The sequence below is a fragment of the Pyrgilauda ruficollis genome, unplaced genomic scaffold (genome assembly GCF_017590135.1).
Source record: "Pyrgilauda ruficollis isolate IOZ18807 unplaced genomic scaffold, ASM1759013v1 scaffold38, whole genome shotgun sequence".
NCBI classification, from domain to species: Eukaryota; Metazoa; Chordata; class Aves; order Passeriformes; family Passeridae; genus Pyrgilauda; species Pyrgilauda ruficollis.
The window spans coordinates 6,740,840-6,758,583 of record NW_024525267.1 but is presented as its reverse complement, the minus strand read 5'-3'; the positions used below and the strand labels follow the sequence as shown (position 1 = coordinate 6,758,583).

Below are 17,744 nucleotides of genomic sequence, written 5' to 3'. Positions count from 1 at the left end.
ATTTGATCTAACCCTGTTTCACTTTAAAGACATTTAGAATAGAACACAACAGAATAGAATAGTTAATTGAATGGGGTCCACAATGATCATTCAGTCCAATTGCTTGACCACTTAAGGGATGACCAAAACATTGAAAAAACATTGAGGTTATTAAGGGCATTGCCCAAATGCCTCTTGAACACTGACAGGCTTGTGGCATTGAACACTTCTCAAGAGAAGTCTGGTTTAGTGTTTGACCTCTCTCTCTTGGTAAGGAAATGTTTCCTACTGTCAAGTTTGAACCTCCCCTGATGCAACTTTGAACTATTCCCACACATCCCAACACTGGATACCAGGAAGAAGGAACTGGCACCTCCCACTTCCCCTCTTCAGGAAGCTGCACCACCACAATCCACCCTGCAACTAAAGCTGACTTTTCTGGGCCTCTGTAGAGAGCAGAGGTCTGTGAGTCAGTGCCCATGGCCCAAGAGCTATCCTCTAAGGATTGTGGAGATATTCATGACTGTCAAGAAATTAAGTGTACCCTGATAGGTCATAAATGGTAGATGAAATGTTTTCTCAGTACCTGGATTAAAGCAGCAAAGGTATGTTTTATCTGTAACAACTGGGAAAGGAAAATCATGGGTAATGGCAGCAAAAAATGTGAACAGATAACACTAAAGCTTTTGGAACAAGCTGGTGTCTAATAAGGTGACTTTGTGGTCATGTCAGTACTCATAACCCATGGAGCCAGCTAGGTTCTGTCTTGCTGTCGCCTGCATTGCTGTTGCAGCACTGTAGCCACAAGGCACTGCACCAAACCAAGAGCTTCCAGAGGTGATCCTGCTGGGAGAGCAGTGCAGCAGCTCCTCCTGAAAGCCACTGCAGTAAAGCAGAGCCAATTCACACACCTTGTACTCCCTCATCACACAGGTACCTGAGATGAGCTGATCAGAGGAGAGTATCCATGCTCAAGAGCCAAAACAGTGACTTTTTCTAGACATGAATAAACCAATACTAACAAAAATCTGAACAGCCTACAGTCAGACTAGAAAATTACAGAGTATGCTGAGTCAGAAGGGACTCACAGGGTCCAGCTTCTGTCTCTATACAGTACCACCCCAAGAATCACAGCACATCTCCAAGAGTGTAGTTCAAATACTTTCCTGGGGAGCCTTTCCACTGCCCAGCCACCCTCTGGGTGGATCTTTTTCCAATAGACATCTGCCCAAGGATGATGCTAATAAATGCCACTGGAGGACCCAGGATGCATTTGGTACAGTCCTTAGCTTGGAGAAATCACAATCTAAACGAAAGAGATAAGTAAGAGATTATTGGATAAGGTCTAGTATTAACCCTGTTTCATAAATAGAAAAGAATTGAGATTCAAAGCCTGGTTATAACTTGGATGTCTAACAGAAAACAAGTGAATAAGAATCAAGGTATGAATGGGCTTCAAAAGTCTCACAAGAAACCAGGGAAATACTCCCAAGTTCCTCTTAGATCCAGTTCATTGTATTGTAAACTCCCCCCTCACCTTCCCATATGTAGAGGAAAACCAACAGTGAAGTCAGTAGAGAAAATAGAAGAGCACTCTCCTAAGCATCCATTTTTTCTTTTAAAAGCCCAACATTAACCCACCTGAGGTTTATATGGCCATAAGAAAAATTCTGCCACCTTGTCCAGAAACTCTGTCCCACGGAACAACTAATCCAGCACTGTCAGATTTGAGCTCCTGAGTAGAAGAGAAGGAAGTTTTCTTCTTACTCCTGCAATAGCTAGCCCTGCCGAAACAGAAAACACAGCTTGGAGTGCCATCTAGAGGAATGTGCTCCTCTACAGAAAACTCCTTTGTTGCTTGAAGATGTAACGTCTCACAAAGATTTTCAAGCTAACTCTAGTAAAGAAACAGGGGGTAAGAGCACGAAAAGCACCTGCATGTTCCTCAATATTTTGGCATAAATACTCCCAAAATTTCAACGATATCTGTACATGTCTTAGAAAATCTGCCACAGTAACAAGAAGCATTCATTTGTAATGATGGATAAGATACTCCAAGGAATCTTGGAAGTGTCTGAAGAGATAGCTAAGGAGCAGCCTGGAAACCAGAAAAATTGAACATTGATGGGGGTCATCTCTGAAAGTCCTTATTTGTATGGGGATTTTTGTGTATGCACAGCCCTGGCAAGGCTCATGGAGCAGCAGCCCAGTGTCACTCACAGCTGGAGCACGAGCCCTGCTCTCCTTTCCTGTCACCTCAGAAAGTCACCCAGGGCAGAGCGGTGGTGGATACGGATATCAGGCACCAGGTGGCTCAGGGCTGTGGTCCCTGGGTGACTGCAGGAGGAAGGGCAGCCCAGAGACACAACAGTGCTCAGGGCCAGCACCAGGGCACCCCAGAAGGGGCAAGGAGCCTCTCCAAGCACTGCCCACAGTGCAGGAGGGATGCCCCAGCTACAACAGCACCCATGTAGCAGCTTTGTCCTGCTCCCCATCCTGTTTGCTGCACAAGACTGACACACAGACATCCAAACACCCCCAAACACTCGGGGTTCCAGGGCAGCTGAGTTGGAAACTGGCCCCAAAGTTTAAATCCCAGGCATTTATCTCCAGCAGCTAGCCTCAACACTTAGAAACAGCTAACATCTAATTTCTTCAACCAGCATTAATTCCTGTATCTCTATTTTCTAAATGCTTTTAAAAATCTGTCCTTGCTATTGTAGGTGATCATATACATGGCTGAAATATTAAGATGGCCAGAAGTTTATTAAAAATGTTTAAACACATGTAAGCAAACACTGTAAATGGAACTTTTAGGTTGAAATATATAGTTTCTAAAGATAGAATAGCAGAGCAATAATGATCTGTGTCTCTGATGTTTGCTTTAGTGCCAGACAGCTTGTCATACAACATTGTATGCATTTCATTAACTCTGCAATGAGGTAATCACACAAAAAAAATCAAACATCACACACTGACTCGTGGTTTTGCAGGTAGAATCAGCTATCAGAAATTCTCATGTCACCAATGTGGATGCCACGAGGAAGTGATTTCTCTGACAAAAAGAAGAGAGTTCCTTGATTTGCATGTGAACAAGATTCAAATACATTTTTTTGTTTCTATTTTAAGTGCATATTTCAATTCACTTCAGGGTCTCCATCCCAGTTACAGTCTTTCTGTCCCTGCACATCTTCCAGATTCACCGCATATTTGGAATTCCAGTCTCGCTCAAAAAGATCTTTCATCTGTTCCTGGACAGGTTGTTGCCTTCTTTGCAGATTGGTCAAATTCTGTTTGATAATTAGTCCCACTCCAGCTGTATCAGTGAAGTAGTTTTCTGACCAGTTGGAAGTCCCTATGCAACAGAAAAGTAGCTGATTAGAAAACATTCATTTCCCAGTGTTCTGTTTGATCTCTGGGCTTTGTTGATTTGCACTATGACTGCAAATCTCATTAGGACCAATGAGGCAGCAAAAATCAGGTCACCTCCTTCTTATGCCAGACCTCAGGTTTTGACAACTTGGTATTAACTGCAACCCTGAAGGTTCATAACCTTCTGATTCATTACAGCCTGTGACAGAATGCACAAATCTACTCATAAACATGGTAATAAAGTGCAGTGTTTGAGTATTAAGAGAAGTAAAGCCAGTGTTTGACATGGCTTTTAGTGTTTAAAGAAAAAAGTCTTTAATTTACTTAATTCTCTTCACTTGTTAAAGGAAAACAAAAGGAGAAAGTGGACTCCTTATCAATAACCCTCAGGAGCTGCTCTGAGCTTGACATGCAAAGCCTCTTCTAAACCCGGCAAAGCTGGAAATCCAGCTGCAGACATTGTCTAGGGCTCTCTCCAAAGCCAGCTCAATTCAGAACATCAAGCACTGTGAGCAGCACACATTTTATCACTTACACACTTCCCCTCGTGATCACCTTAGCCAGAAAATCTATCAATTCCAGAAGGTGCTTAGGCATGAAAACAAATCATCTGCATATCTGCCTTCAAGTATAAAAGAAGTTATTAAAGCATTGGAGGCAATTGGAGCTGTAAACCCTCAGCCAGTTGGAAGACCAGGCTATTTGCTGGTGTATATTGCTGGGAGGATGAGCTGGCTGAAATGACAGAGCACTTTCACGTCTCCTTTTTTGAGGGTTCCTAATAAAAGAATGAAATGTAAACACCATCCTGGCTTTTAGGAACAGCGCATTTGACATTACTGTTTTCTCATTTCCTTTCCTAGAGTTCTGTTCAACTAACTGTGCCTAGAATTAATTCCTCCCAGCAGTTCCTTTTTATTAAAGCACTACAAGGTTATATACTGGAGCACCAGCTATCCCTGTGTCATCCCTGAGCACACAGGCTGTGAAATTCCCATTGCTCTTGTCACAGGCTGTTCACTCAGCCTTGTCATGCTCTGTTCCTAATGGTTCACAATCTTATTAAATCATCTCTTACTGAACTTGGCCTACATTATTTTCTCCCCTTCACATCCGTACTTCTTTACCTAGGATGGACTTTGCTTTATATGGCAAAATGAGGTGTTTTTTGGTATTGCAGCTGAACCTATCTCAGTCTCAGTCCAGTGCATCTGGAGATACTGTAAGTATTTGGAATAATGGAATACATACCAATGTAGGCTACTTTATCAGTGACCATGTATTTGTTGTGATTCACTCTCCCATGAGGAATGTTTGTGTGATTGAGAACGGGAACAATGAAGAGTTTCTGGAGGGAGAGGAATTAAAAATATTAACACAAATATTAGCGTGAGGAACAGACATCATGATTGGACAGTGCATGTTTTCTATAGTTTCAAAGAATAGAAGTGTGGAAAGAACAAAAGAGAACATACTGCACTCTGTTATTGAATAGACCATAGAAGAGATTTTACTCCTATCCAAGAAAACTAGCAAATAATACTTCCACTATACATAAAACTGGATAAGCAATTAAGATCAGATACAGATAATGTTTGCCTCACAATGTTCCATTAGTGGCACAGCTATTATCATTACGGGGCAGACAATTAAATGCAGTTTTAGGCAGCTGTTTAATAGATTGCATTTACCACTGATTGCTGCTCTTATTTAGTGTGAGAATGGGCTGATCGCAGACACAAGGGGTACTGAGTTAGGCAACTATAATGCCTAACTTTTTGTGTTAACTCTTACCAAAATCTATATTTCTTTTTTTTTTTTTTTTTTTTTTCTTTAAAGCACTCCTCCTTCTGTGATATTTCTCTGTCATTTTCTCTGCATCATGTTGGGAGCATCCACACCATCCCCACTCCACCTGATGCATTCCAGCCTAATGCCTATGGCCTGTGTGCAATATTTAGTGTTCAAGAACAGATCTATCTGTACAGGCAGATAGCAGAGCTCTCAGTTTAAAAAAACTGATAATAATTAGACTGATTTAACATATTCCATGCAGGAAAAGGTCTCTGAGAGGAGCACTAAGTTATCATATAAACTGTTACTGTCACAGTGCTCAGCAAAAGCAGCTGCCTGGATAATGTCTCAAGTGCCACAGCCAGACATATACCTGATATCACTATAGCTTGAAATAACTGCTTCCTCAAAGATTATATATTGGGCCTTATTTTCACAAAAATAGGAAGCAGTCACTGCAAAACCAGACAACCTGCTTCTCTAAAAGCTAACATTTGTACACACAAACAGCAGCTTATTCTCAGAAATCAGTGTGGGGCCATGTCCTCAAGCTGTCTTTCCAAAATCAGGTTTCTTATTCATACCACGTCGACACTGATGTGGGCATGTGGGTTGTTGAGAGCACGCAGGGACCTCAGGTAGTGGAGCATGGCTGGGTCAGTGTACGCCCAGCAGCTGACCAGGAGCCGGAGCTGCACTCGGTGGTTGAAAGCCGCTCGTCTCAGGGCATTGTCAATGGCTGGCCAGTATCTGCAGAAAACGCAGAAATACTGGTGTGTGCAAAAAGGGATCGGTTTTTTACACAGTTCACTAGAAAGCTGTGAAGTTAAACTGAGACTATGATGCACAAATGGGATTTGTGATGTCTAGGAAGTGAAGCACTTGTGGCTTCCCTGGAGGTAGAAAAAAGGTTTCTGCCTTCTACCAAGTCCGTTCTTTTCACAGAATGTATTTTGAGACCTCCAGACTCTGCCAGACTGGGGTGAAATTCATCCAAAAGTTTAAAGCTTAATAAAGTGCACGTACACAGATACACACATAGCATGGTGCCACCATGCTTATCTCCTTGGGAAACTGAAGATAACAATAGCAACTCCAGGGTAAAGCCAGTTCATATGGCACAGAGTAAAAGGCAGCGCAGAGCCCAGAGGAAAGTCCAAGAACCATTTTGCAGAATATGGCTTTTTCAGGCCCCTGGAGACTGTTTCCAGTGTCTGCAGAGGTCCTGTGCCATCAGCCAGCGTGGGCAGACTCTATCCCTCCCCACCCTTCCCTGTTCTCATTATGTGTGCCCAAGGTAATGGACACAGCTGTGCTCTCCATGTTCCCTGAACATGGGAAAATCCATTTTCCTGACACTTGTGTTGGCTGTAGCTATGGGGAACATTTTTAACATCCTTCACCCAGCTACACAACACTGAGAGCTGGACAATGTGCATCCCAGGGCCGGTAACTCCAAACACCCACGTGGCACTTTCATTGCATAGATCCTAACAAATGCTGCACGGAGGGAGATGAGCACGTTTAGTACAGATTGGAGGGCTGATACAGGGAGAGGTCCAGCATTTGCTCACAGTCCCATGAGCAGTGATGAATTAATTTGCCTAACTTAATCCTTTTGGTCTTATGTACAAAGGCCTGAATTCTCTGATCCTCCCCCGTGCATCATCCTGTTGCAATCAATGGCCTGGCCACACACTCTGAGACTCAGGCTTGACTTATAGATCCTGAACAGCTTGGAAAATCATGCAGTTTGAAATGCAAGTTTTGAATGGTTTCAATTTTTAAAATATATCAGTTTCTAGTTGATTAACACTCAGGCATTAGACAGCAGCTTTGTTCCCTCTGCCTCAGCTGCTGGAGGAACCTAACCTGAACTAATCAGCTTCAATTCATGACACTACAGCTGGTTGCTGTGGAGATAGCCTGAGGCCCTGTGCCACTTTCCCTGGGCCTTTCAAACCCTTGTTTGCATCTGATCAGCCCTAGATGTCACAAACTGTGGATTAAGCCTTCAGATGAAGAATAAGGAGTATTAATGCACTCAGTCCTAAGGGGAAAAGAGACTTTCTGGGAACTTATTCCCAGAAAGATGGGTGGGTTCTCAGAAGATGAGAAACCCAGATACTCAATTGTATTACATATAAACTGAAAATCCCCTGAAGTGTTTGATTTATTAAAGATAGCCTCCAAGTAGAGGCTAGTCTTGAGATTTTGTTTCTTGGACAGTGGAATTATCTGCATCTCTCTATTATCCTAAAATCTTCCCCATAACACACCTGTGCCTCAGCTGAACAGCAGAGGCTTTACACAGTTGTGGCAGAGGGACACAATGCATGATATCATTCTGGCTAAATGGCAGCCTAGAGCTTATCCTATTCAACAAGAAATCTTGTAGATAGTTCTTTCACTTGAACTTCTTTCTCAGATTATTTAGCTCCTTGGAAAACTCAGAAATGTTGTAAGCAGATAATTCAGAGTGCTTGGTTGCACATAAACATCCCAATTCAAGCACATCTAAGAGGATTTGGGAGTCTTAGTGCTGCCCTATGTGTAACTTTCTGTGCTGCTCAGGTTTGGGTTCATGTGCAGAGTCTGCATAGTTCTGCTGTGGCCTCAGCAGTCTCTGGGACCAGGGCAATGGTTCACCACACTCAGGCTCATGGCCAGGCTGGATGGGGCTTTGAGCAGCCTGGTCTAGTGAAAGGTGTCCCTGCCCATGGCACAGGAGGGGAGGAATGAGATGGTCTGTAGCCCAAACCATCCTATGATTCTGTGATTACTCCAGATCACCACTATCACCTTGTCTCTGAAGCTACTGCTGAAATTTAGATGGAATTATTAAAAACAAAACAAAACCCCCAAACAACAACAACAACAACAACAACAACAACAAAAAAAACAAAAAAACAAAAAAAAAAAAAAAAAAAAAAAAAAAAAAAAAAAACACCAAAAACCTCAACAACAGCAACAAAAACCCACCAAGTTTCTTTTAGAGGCTGTTTCAGCTCTCACTGCAAAGGTCAGGAGAGTCAAGAACCACCCTCTAAACTATTGGTCAAGTGCATCAAGCAGAAAATAGAGCAGGAAGTCAAGACTATTCAGAAATAAAGGACAGCAAGAAATAAAAATGGGAGCAAGAAAGGAGAGCACAGCAATGTTTTTTCTGAAAAATCTGATGTCAGATATATTTCTGGTGTTACCTTTCCTCTCTCAATTCATAAAGCTGCTGTGTTGAATTTTGGAGGATGCTGGACCTGACTGTTCCTAGTATGACATTTCAGAGCTTTTCTGCTGTGTGTAGAGCAAGCATAGGAGTGTGCTCCAAAACAGCACCAATGCACACAGCATTGGTAATCATCCTTCCTGCAGCATCAGGACTGGAATCACAGACTCCTAAAATTGTTAGGTTCTGGAAAAGACCTTTAAGATCATCAAGTCCGACTCTCAGCCCAGCACCAGCACCATGTTCACCACTAAACCATGTACTCAAGTGCCACAGCCACAGAATTTTTAAACATTTCCAGGGATGGTGGCTCCACCACTTCCCTGGTAGTCTATTGCAATACCTGACAACCCTTTCCATCAATTTCTTCTTCCTAATATCCAATCTAAACCTCCCCTGGCACAACTTGAGGCTGTTTCCTCTCATCCTGTCCCTTGGTACCTGGGAGTCTGCGGGATGGTTGTGAATGCAGAGCAAAGCCTCTCTCCATTCGGAATGTTTTCATTGCAGAAGGAGGGGAATCATATTTTGTTTTTTCTTTAAATAGTACAAGTAGCTGATTTGCTCAGGATTGAAATTGTACCTTTTTGGATGAACAAAACGGCTGGTAGGGAAATATTCCATGACAGAAACATAGACAAACTTCTGTGCCTGTCTGATAATACTGAGTATAGCATAGAGGTCATGGGTGCGACCTTCTGGACAAAATGCTGGAGGGGAAGCCTGTAAAAAAAAAAAAAAAAAAAAAAAAGAAAGAAGGAAAGAGAACACATAGATCAGTGATTAATTTTTTTCTTTTTTTAATCTCAGACTGCAACTCATGTTTATGTTTAGAGCAAAAAAAAGAAAGAAAGAAAGAAAGAAAGAGAACACATAGATCAGTGATTTAATTTTTTTTCTTTTTTTAATCTCTGACTGCAACTCATGTTTATGTTTAGAGTTGTCAAGTTTTCATTAGAATATCAAAGCACTTGAGATGGACCACCATCTTTCCTCATGCCTTCCATATCCTGCTGGGTCAGATTCTTATTGATGTATTGAGGCTACAGGTGATTAAAAGAGACCTGCACTCTGTTCCTGCCGTACAAACTGACAGCTTATGCTGGGTTTATCCCTATCCTTTGGATAGTTCTAGAGAAACCTAAGGAACAAATTATTATCCATGTGGAACAGGCAGCTGAGGAGGACTGCTGAAGAAACTTTCCTGCTCAATCCTTAAACAGTTTAGAGTCTGTCATGTTATTTTCAAATGTACTTACAGAAAAATAGGTTTCTGTCAAGATTCCATTGAATTCTACTTCCAGAGGCTGACGATTGTTAATGTGGGTTGAATAATTAAGAGGCCAGGGGATTGGGATGGTAGCATTAGGGTATCCAACATCCCAGTAGGTCCTAAATGTTTTCCAGAGGTCTTGAGCCAAGCAGCTGCAGTTATACATCACAGCACCAAACTCTTTCACCTGCAAAGAGAGCGAGCTGTGTCACAGCCCCAGAAGGAGCCACCTCCAGGGGTTTCTTTGCTGTTTCTTCTGCTCTGTGTCAGAGAGAATATTATATTTTACGTAATTATGATTTTTCTCTGTTATCTGCTAGGACATTAATTTTCCCCCAGGTTTTTGAATACGCAGCAGCAGACATTACCTGAGATAAAGATCTCCAGTCCATGTTTGCACTACCAATAAATATGTGTTTCATGTCTACTATCCAGAATTTGCTATGCAACACTCCTCCTGTCAAACGTCCAAAATCAATCTTTTTTACATGAGCCCCTGAAGAAAGATGGAGAGGGGGAAAAAAAGAGTTTAGGTACAGCATGGAGATGGTTCCTCAATAGCCAGAACACACCTGCATGTCTGACTCTTGCAGGCAGTAACAACCAAAATTCACAAGCACTCCTTCCTGGGAACACAGTAACTTGAAAAAAAATATGTGCAAAATGTGAACTTTCAGAAGATCCTAAAGAGCAGGGCAACACAGAAAGAAAGCATGAACTAGTGAGCAGATGGGGCTTGTCCTGTGAATCCATTTAAGCACCACATCAGAACAGGCCTTGGAAACCAGGTTTCCACAGATGCCTTTTTACAATACAGAAGCTGTGAGTGGATCACTGAAGGGAAATAATTACCTTTTTCCTCTAAAAGCTCAAGGTCCCTTGATTTTGTAGCCAGAGTTGGTGAACTTGCTGCAATATACAAAGAGACATTCTCTGCGAGTAACCTCTCAAACCTCTGCAGAATATCTTCACCCTGTGTTGTGAATTATTTTTTTTTAATTTTGTTACAGAAGGTGTAGTAAGAAAAATGCAAGTGCAGTGTTACTAATGGGTACTTCCTTTGAAGAGCCCCAGCACAAGGAAGGTCAGAAATTTCACTTATTTCAGTCTAACTTGACTAAAGGAGGAAAGCCGGAATGTTGCTTCAGAACAGCATGGAAAACCTTCCTGGATTTGCAGGAGGAGCTAAACAATGTCTCTGGGAGACCGACCACACAGCCAGCCTGCCCTCTACCACGTGGACATGAGGAAAAACAACCACAGATGAGCTTGCTGTTGATTTTACCTTACCTGCTTGGAAGAGGAGTCATTGACACCAATATCCTTCCCAGTAAGAGACCAATAGTAAGAAGCCACATGCACTTTTTCCTGGGCTAGATCAAGCAGTCTCGTCCAGGCTTGGTACAAGGGTTTGGCTGCAGTGCTGTTTATCTCGAAGGGCAAGTCATAAGGAACATTTTCCACGAGTTCAAAGCTGCAATGGCAATTTTATATTGTGAAGCAGGTGACTGTGACCCCACCAGGACACCAAGTCAGGCTGTACAGCTGGCCATGCTGGGTGTCAACCTCCGCAGCAAACAAGATGAGCTGGACAAACAGGCTGGCAGTGTTCTCTATCCCTAGTTTTTATAGCCAGGCTTATGTTGTTGTACAGCAACCTCCCAAATTCAGCAGAATGGTTTCTCAGTAGCCATTCTGAGCTTTTTTTTTTACCATGCCTAAGATGTGGAGAAAACCAATCCCCGATAGCTGGATGTTGCTAGGGTACCCTGTTCACCCTCTCCCAGCACAGACATTCCCTGCCCCGCCAGCCTCTGGGAAAGGCTGCTCTGCCAGCTGGTCACCCTGCTGCCTCCCAGTGCTGCCACAAAAGGAGGATGGCTGTAGGGGGCAGAGGAGGAACCGAGCTGAGATGAACACAAGCACAGGACTGGGAGAGGAGCTGTGACACTGCCCTACTGCCCCTCAGAGCAGGCAACTGCCGATTACCCAGTGCCTAAACAGCACCCCTGCTCTTCCCAAATTAGTGGTGCTTCATCACTTATGATACCGTGGGAAGAGAATAAAACCCATGCTGATATTATCAGTACTGTAACTATTTCTCCATCTGTGATGACTTCTCCATGTGCCTTCTAACCTGACTCACCTGCAGGAGTCATTGCATCTATTGGTGCCCTCCTCAGTTATTGTGGTTCTTGGGAGATCTCCATAGAGTCCTTCTTCCTCTGGGAGATCTCTGTACAGTCCTTCCTCCTGCACATTTCTGTAAATGCTGACAGCTGCTGCTTCTTCTCCGTGAGCACCAGCTGTGCTGTCCATACTCAGGAAGTAAAAAGCCATCAGGACAAGACCAAGCGTCAGAATTGCCCCTAAGATTTGAAACTGGAACAGAACCCACGGAGGAGAAGATTTAAGTGATCACCAAGACATTGATGCACCAGCTGATGGATGACTGCAGGTGAATGTGCAGCTGCACATTCCTGTGCAGGTGAATAAATCACAATCTTTGAATAGGAGATGTGCTTGCAGCTACTGCCAGACAGTGTTCTTAAGTGCAGCACTGAAAGTGAGAAACAACTGTTCAAGATCTGCTTGGACAGGGCCCTGAGCAACCTCATCTACTTGAAGATGTCCCTTCTGTCTGCAGGATTGTTGGATTGGATGACCTTTAAAAGGTCCCTTTAAACTCAAATGAGATGCAGTGAGAAGGACCAAAACTTGCTAAAATTATTCACATTGAAACCCCAAAATCAGGGAAGAAAGGTAAACAAAGAGGCAGGAGAATAAATTGAAGGAACTGCTAAAAAACAAAAGAGAAAATTTGAACCTAGGTGAAAACAATAAAAGCCAATGGGATGACATGACATGCAGGGAAATGGACCAAAGCTTGCCCAATTGATCCTCATTGAAATGGCAAGATTTCATTCCCTTCCTGAAAGGAAGAACTTCCTGAAATGTCACAAAATCTTGAAATCAGAGAATCAAGTGGAACAAACACTCTGGAAAGGAGATACGACCAAATAAAGTGCAAATGGGGGGAAAAAAGAAAATTTGGAAATGGATTGGTGTTGGTTTATGTGAAGACCATGATTTTAGTTCCATTTTTGGTTTAATTTTTTTTTTTTTTTGTGCCAACATATCAATCCCTTGTTTTTTTCTTAAATTTTGTGATTAATTTGACATTGATTAGCTTTATTTTAGCACAGGACCAATGGATGTTCAATGAAATTTCTACCAAAATCAAAATAAGGAAATTTCTAACACAAGATTAGCTGTGGGATTAAGCCAAGCATTACCATAAAAAGGAAGTTTGTGTTGTCAGGGGAGAAAAAACAGTTCAGAAAGTGTCAGAGGCAGCAAGACATTTTGTGGTTTCTGAACACATTCTGGTTTTGTCTTAAACCTCCCTTAATTGAAATTACACAAATCTCATTTATCCATGTGCACAGTATTCCCATGTCGTTCTAGTGCGGTGAGTTAGTTTCATTTCCCTTTTGCTGCACTTTCATATTTTTTTTCCTGAATGTAGATGGAAAAAAAAAAAAAAAAGTAAAAAAAAAAGTAGGCTGGCTACCTGGTAGCTTCAGATCTGCAGTCCAGCCACTCAGATGCTGAAAATTACAGCACCAGGCTCTCAATGCTGCCCTGTACCAAGCAGGAAAAGACAACCAGCCACACTGGCAGATCTATTTCCCCCCAGTAGTTATCATGGCTGGCTCCCCATGGCAATTTGTGGGAGCTGGAACCATCCACCAGCCTATGATAGGCAACATGGACTTCAGAGCTGAGCTTCTGAGCTTCCGGGCAGGAGAATCGAGTCTGGGGGTGGTCGTGAGGCTGTAGCCATAAATCTGAGCTCCCAAAAGGGCACATGGGGAGACCACACAGAAACCACTTGCCTCTGAAGTTTCTGTTTCAGTTTCTATGTGGATAAAGCTTCTTGCTTTTAATCTTCTCTGCTTTTCTCAAAATCTACAGTGCTGACATAGATTTCAGGCAGTGATTTGAATAAAATAATCATCTTTAAGCTATCTACTTACATTTTTGCCCTCTGGCTCGTTCTTCACCTTACCACAAAAAAAAAAAAAAAAAAAAATCTCATTCATTTTTAACAGTTCCACATTTCATCACATGAACACATTAGCAAGACTCAGACTGGTTTTAGAAGACATTTCCAAGGTAAAAAATCTATTTTAAAGTCACATCATGGCTGTCACCATGCTACGCACTGTGATGTCCAGGTACTCTGGGCATCTGAATATATGAACACATGAATACTTGAATAAATGCTGTGCCAGTGCTGGAAGTGAGGCTGTCTGTACGAGCGTGGTTTCCTTGTCCTGAGCCAGATGGAGCTGCAGGATTTATCTCCACATTACTCCCTCTGGGCAAGGTTTGATCAGTCTACCGGATAAATCGATGAGGGTTTTGTCACTCACTTGTTTACAAATGGGATTGAAACCTACATAGTTCTCTAAAATGGCCAGTAAAATAATTCTTAACCTGTTATTTCTTCTCAGAAATGTCAGCACAATCTCAGCTCTTGTAAGCAAATGTGGTGTATCCCCATAATTACCGTTTTGACGTCTTTTTGATTGTTCACGCCTAATTTCATGTTGGAGGACTCATTAAACATCAGGGATGTTTTTAATGCTTTTTTCACAATCTGAAAAACAGAAATGTATGCAAAGGGAAAAATAAAGTTTTATGACAACATTTGCGTACAACCAATTACAGACAAAAAGTGCAGGATACTGCCACTGCGTTACACAGTGCTCTGAGATTTGAGTATGGATCTGTGCAACATCCTCCCTGTGTTATGGGTCTTGAGTGACACTAGCAGATTCCAAAGTGACAGAGAGACATGTCCCCACTGCTTTTCCCCAGTGCAGTCTACACACAAAAATCCCTGCAGTAATTAATGTGCAAACAACTGCATCACTGCCTCTTCCAGCCATCCTTCAACACCCACTTCTGCCCTGTTGCAAGTAAACATATTTGCCAACAAGCAGTAATTAAATGCAGAAGCAGTGGGTGACAGTGTGCACATCAGTCTCATCCTGTGTGTGACGCTGTGCTTCTGCTCTCTTCCTGTGCCTGTGAGTTGTCTTCAATGCCAGTGTCTCTTCCAGGAGTGACTCTGTTAAGGGCACAGGGACCAGGCTGAAATACAAACTCCCCTTCTCCCCTGTTGCAGTCATGACTGTAGAAAATAAGTTATCTTCTTTTCCTCCTCAAGCAGTATTTCTCCAACCTTTTGTTACCACCAGCAGAGGCAACCATAAGAGCAAATACCAAAATATGCCAATATGACTGCAGATGGCCAGACAGGGGGAGTTGGCACTTGCCGTTTTACCTTCTCAAACACTTGACACATGCCCAGCGGGTCATGAATCATCCCTGCACTGGCAGAGGTGAATTCACCCCACAGTGCCTGATGACACTTGTCATTCTCAGAAGCAAGAAGCAGATCCTGGGGTACAGCAGACCTCAGAAGGAGCCACCAGATGAAGCCTCCACCTGTCCAGTCCCTGAACAACTGCTTCTGACCCCTGAGCCACTGGGCTTTTGTAGCCTGGAGGATGAACCTGCTGCAGTGGTACTGGATGTGGATTGCCCTGTGGGTGGCCACACTCAAACAAGTTTTACACAGGAAGGATCCTGCCAGGCTTGTCCCATCCATCTTGCCATGTGTTCACAGCTGCTGTCACCTGAACTGGGTGGGCATACAGTGTCTGCCCCCCCAGCAGTAAAGCAGCCTGGCCATACACATTCCCTGCTGCTTCCAGCTCCTGCCCACTCCACCGTTCTGTATGGATGCTGTGGCTGCATGGAACAGGCAGGGGTTGGACACAGCCCCAGAGGCTTCCTTGGCTCACAGGTACAGGTACAGGAACTGGTGGTTCCTCCACTGAACCAAAGGGGTGGAGGATGTCTTGGAAGACAAGGGAGGTGGGTCTGAAACAGTGGCAGGGAACGCAGGGAGGGATGTGGAAAGGGAGGGCCTGTGGTAAAAGAGCAGACAAGAGAGAATGACAAAGGTGGAGAAGGTGGAGAGGGAAGAAAAGGTACAAACACTCCTGCTTAAAAGCACACTGGAGCTGCATAGAAGAAAGCCCTGTTTCCATTTCAGGACCTGTTTGTTGTTATAAGCTGTGATCACTATAGCAGGGCCCACTTCCCAAAGCAGTTTTACTCACACTTTTCACTGTCACTTCCTTTTGCTGCCCCAGGCTCAGCTGCAAGCTTTTCCACTAGAAATAGTTGCAAATGCTGGCAGGTAAACATCCATGCTGCCAGCCCTGGAGAAATGGAGTGGCTGCCAGCAGTGAAGGACAGCTGGCCATTCCCATACCTCTGAAAACCCAGTTCATGTTTTTAGCACAATATAAAAACCCACTGTCTTACCCCAAAGAGCTGACAGCCCAAGCAGATGGGGGGATATAACCCACCTCGCAGAGAAAGGTGTGTGACAGCAACTCACATGAGAGGAAGTGGTCACATCCCATCCCAGAAATCTTAGTGGGAAGAAAGGGAAGAGAGAGCAAGAGTGAAGATGTGAAAGATACGGGTAGAAAGTGAGGCAAAGGTATTTTAAAGGAGGAGGAGAAAGGCATCTGACAAAGGGCAGCAGCCCTTGAGGCTGGGCCAGGAGAGCCCACAGAGGCTGCAGGTCACACTCCACAGCTTTGTGGCTTTGGCACAGCTGTCCCAGTCAGCTGGGCTGGCCAGGAACAAACAGCCACCACGAGTGCTTCTCATCACAGAACTGGAGCTGAGAGGTGTCCCCCTGTCTCCCTTGTCCCTCTGGCTCCTGAAGTCCCATCTGGTGGTCCAGGCAGTGTCTTGGCAAGAAAATTGCAGGTGTCAGTGCTATTAGAGCCACACGATGGCCTCAGATGGATGGAGCTTACCAGAAACAACTTGTTTCACTTCTCTTTTTTCAGCAACAGTCACAAAATGTCTTCCAAAAGCAGTGTTTTTCTTAAAATACGAAGGCGAACAGATTTTGTATGTGCTGTGATAGAATCACCTGCCATTCTGTTCAAACAAAGCCCTTCTTGATGTTTTTGACTGGTGATGGGTTGAAGTCTCACCTGCTGTACAGAAGTCGTGAGGAGTGCTCTAAAACAGTTGAATTTTCAAGAAGGGAAACATCACAGACACAACCAGAATTCCTAAGAATAATATTGTATCTAGTCAGCAATTAACTACAGCTCCCTTGAAGCTTTCAGGGCTCTAGCAGCTGCCAGTTTCAATGGCTGAATGAAGTTCATCCAAGAGCAATGAATATAAGCACTGCTTAGCATTGCTTCACAGGCTGGGGCACCAGCTAGTGCCTGTCTGCTGAGCGCCCACAGGACACTGCTGTTTATAACATTAAGGTTGCTTTCTCCTTGCCTCCGAAATACCTCTTGGTACTCCTTTTCTCCACCAGCAACAAATTGTGCCAGACTTTGGATTTCAAACACAAGAATGTGATTTTTCTCTATACTAGATGCTCCCCAGAAGCTGTTTGAAGTTCCTCAGATGAACAAGGTGCATTCATCTCTCCATGGCCACCCCCCAGCTCTCTCAAGATGATGACAAATGTACTTACCATCCTGGAAGGTCTCCTGCTGTGTGGATGTCCCCCTGTACTCTGATGTTAGTCCCAGCCTTGTGTACAAAAGGCAATACTCATGCTCTGTCAGCACATTTGTTTAGGGTTCTTCTGGTTTTTTCTCCTCCTGCTGTAGATCACTTCCTCTTAGACACTGAGTTTCACAATGTGTACTGACAGGGTACTAAGTTATCCTCCAGCTGTTGTGACCCAGTTCTTAAACTCTGGGTCCTGGTCTTCCTGTGTTTGCCATAACCTGCTCTGTTGGCAAAGCTCCCACTCAGTGGTGGAAACTCAGAGTCCACATCAGCATGAGAAGACACTGGTTGGAAGGACTGCTTGGCTCTCGTGCTGTTAGCAGCCCAAACATGGCTCTATTTTCACTGCACTATTCTTAACCAGAAGATTCATTTTAAGCAGACAAACAAACCCTTCAAAACAACCTCCCTACAAAGTTTTTCTTGAAAGCGCTTTCCTGCTCAGTCGTGCTTGGACAA

At 43.6% G+C, this 17,744-nt stretch overlaps 1 protein-coding gene across 3 annotated transcripts; it reads right to left on the bottom strand.

Annotated features, from left to right (window-relative positions):
- Nucleotides 1–2,726: 2,726 nt before the first annotated feature.
- Nucleotides 2,727–17,329, bottom strand: PLD4 (phospholipase D family member 4). Of its 3 annotated transcripts, none has more exons than XM_041476277.1 (12): nucleotides 17,245–17,329; nucleotides 14,221–14,310; nucleotides 13,685–13,711; nucleotides 11,791–12,026; nucleotides 10,935–11,118; nucleotides 10,497–10,617; nucleotides 10,013–10,140; nucleotides 9,631–9,831; nucleotides 8,955–9,094; nucleotides 5,730–5,895; nucleotides 4,603–4,699; nucleotides 2,727–3,334 (listed from the first exon to the last, which is right to left on the bottom strand). In XM_041476277.1, exons 1-12 carry the CDS (start codon nucleotides 17,245–17,247, stop codon nucleotides 3,117–3,119), a joined length of 1,611 nt encoding a protein of 536 aa, XP_041332211.1. In that variant the 5' UTR covers nucleotides 17,248–17,329; the 3' UTR covers nucleotides 2,727–3,116. The 3 variants fall into 3 exon arrangements, with proteins under 3 accessions (XP_041332211.1, XP_041332213.1, XP_041332212.1); XM_041476279.1 differs by lacking the exon at nucleotides 17,245–17,329 and adding an exon at nucleotides 16,559–16,741; XM_041476278.1 differs by lacking the exon at nucleotides 13,685–13,711.
- Between the last annotated feature and the right edge of the window lie 415 nt (nucleotides 17,330–17,744).

Bases quoted from the DNA above. Each gene is read 5' to 3' on its own strand.
- PLD4 (XM_041476277.1), bottom strand. The intron at 10,141-10,496 runs GTAATTATTTCC...ATCTTTCTTCAG, and splicing joins TGAGCTTTTAGAGGAAAAAG to GGGCTCATGTAAAAAAGATT. The intron at 4,700-5,729 runs GTATGAATAAGA...CTCTCCCTCCAG, and splicing joins CCCACATCAGTGTCGACGTG to AAACTCTTCATTGTTCCCGT.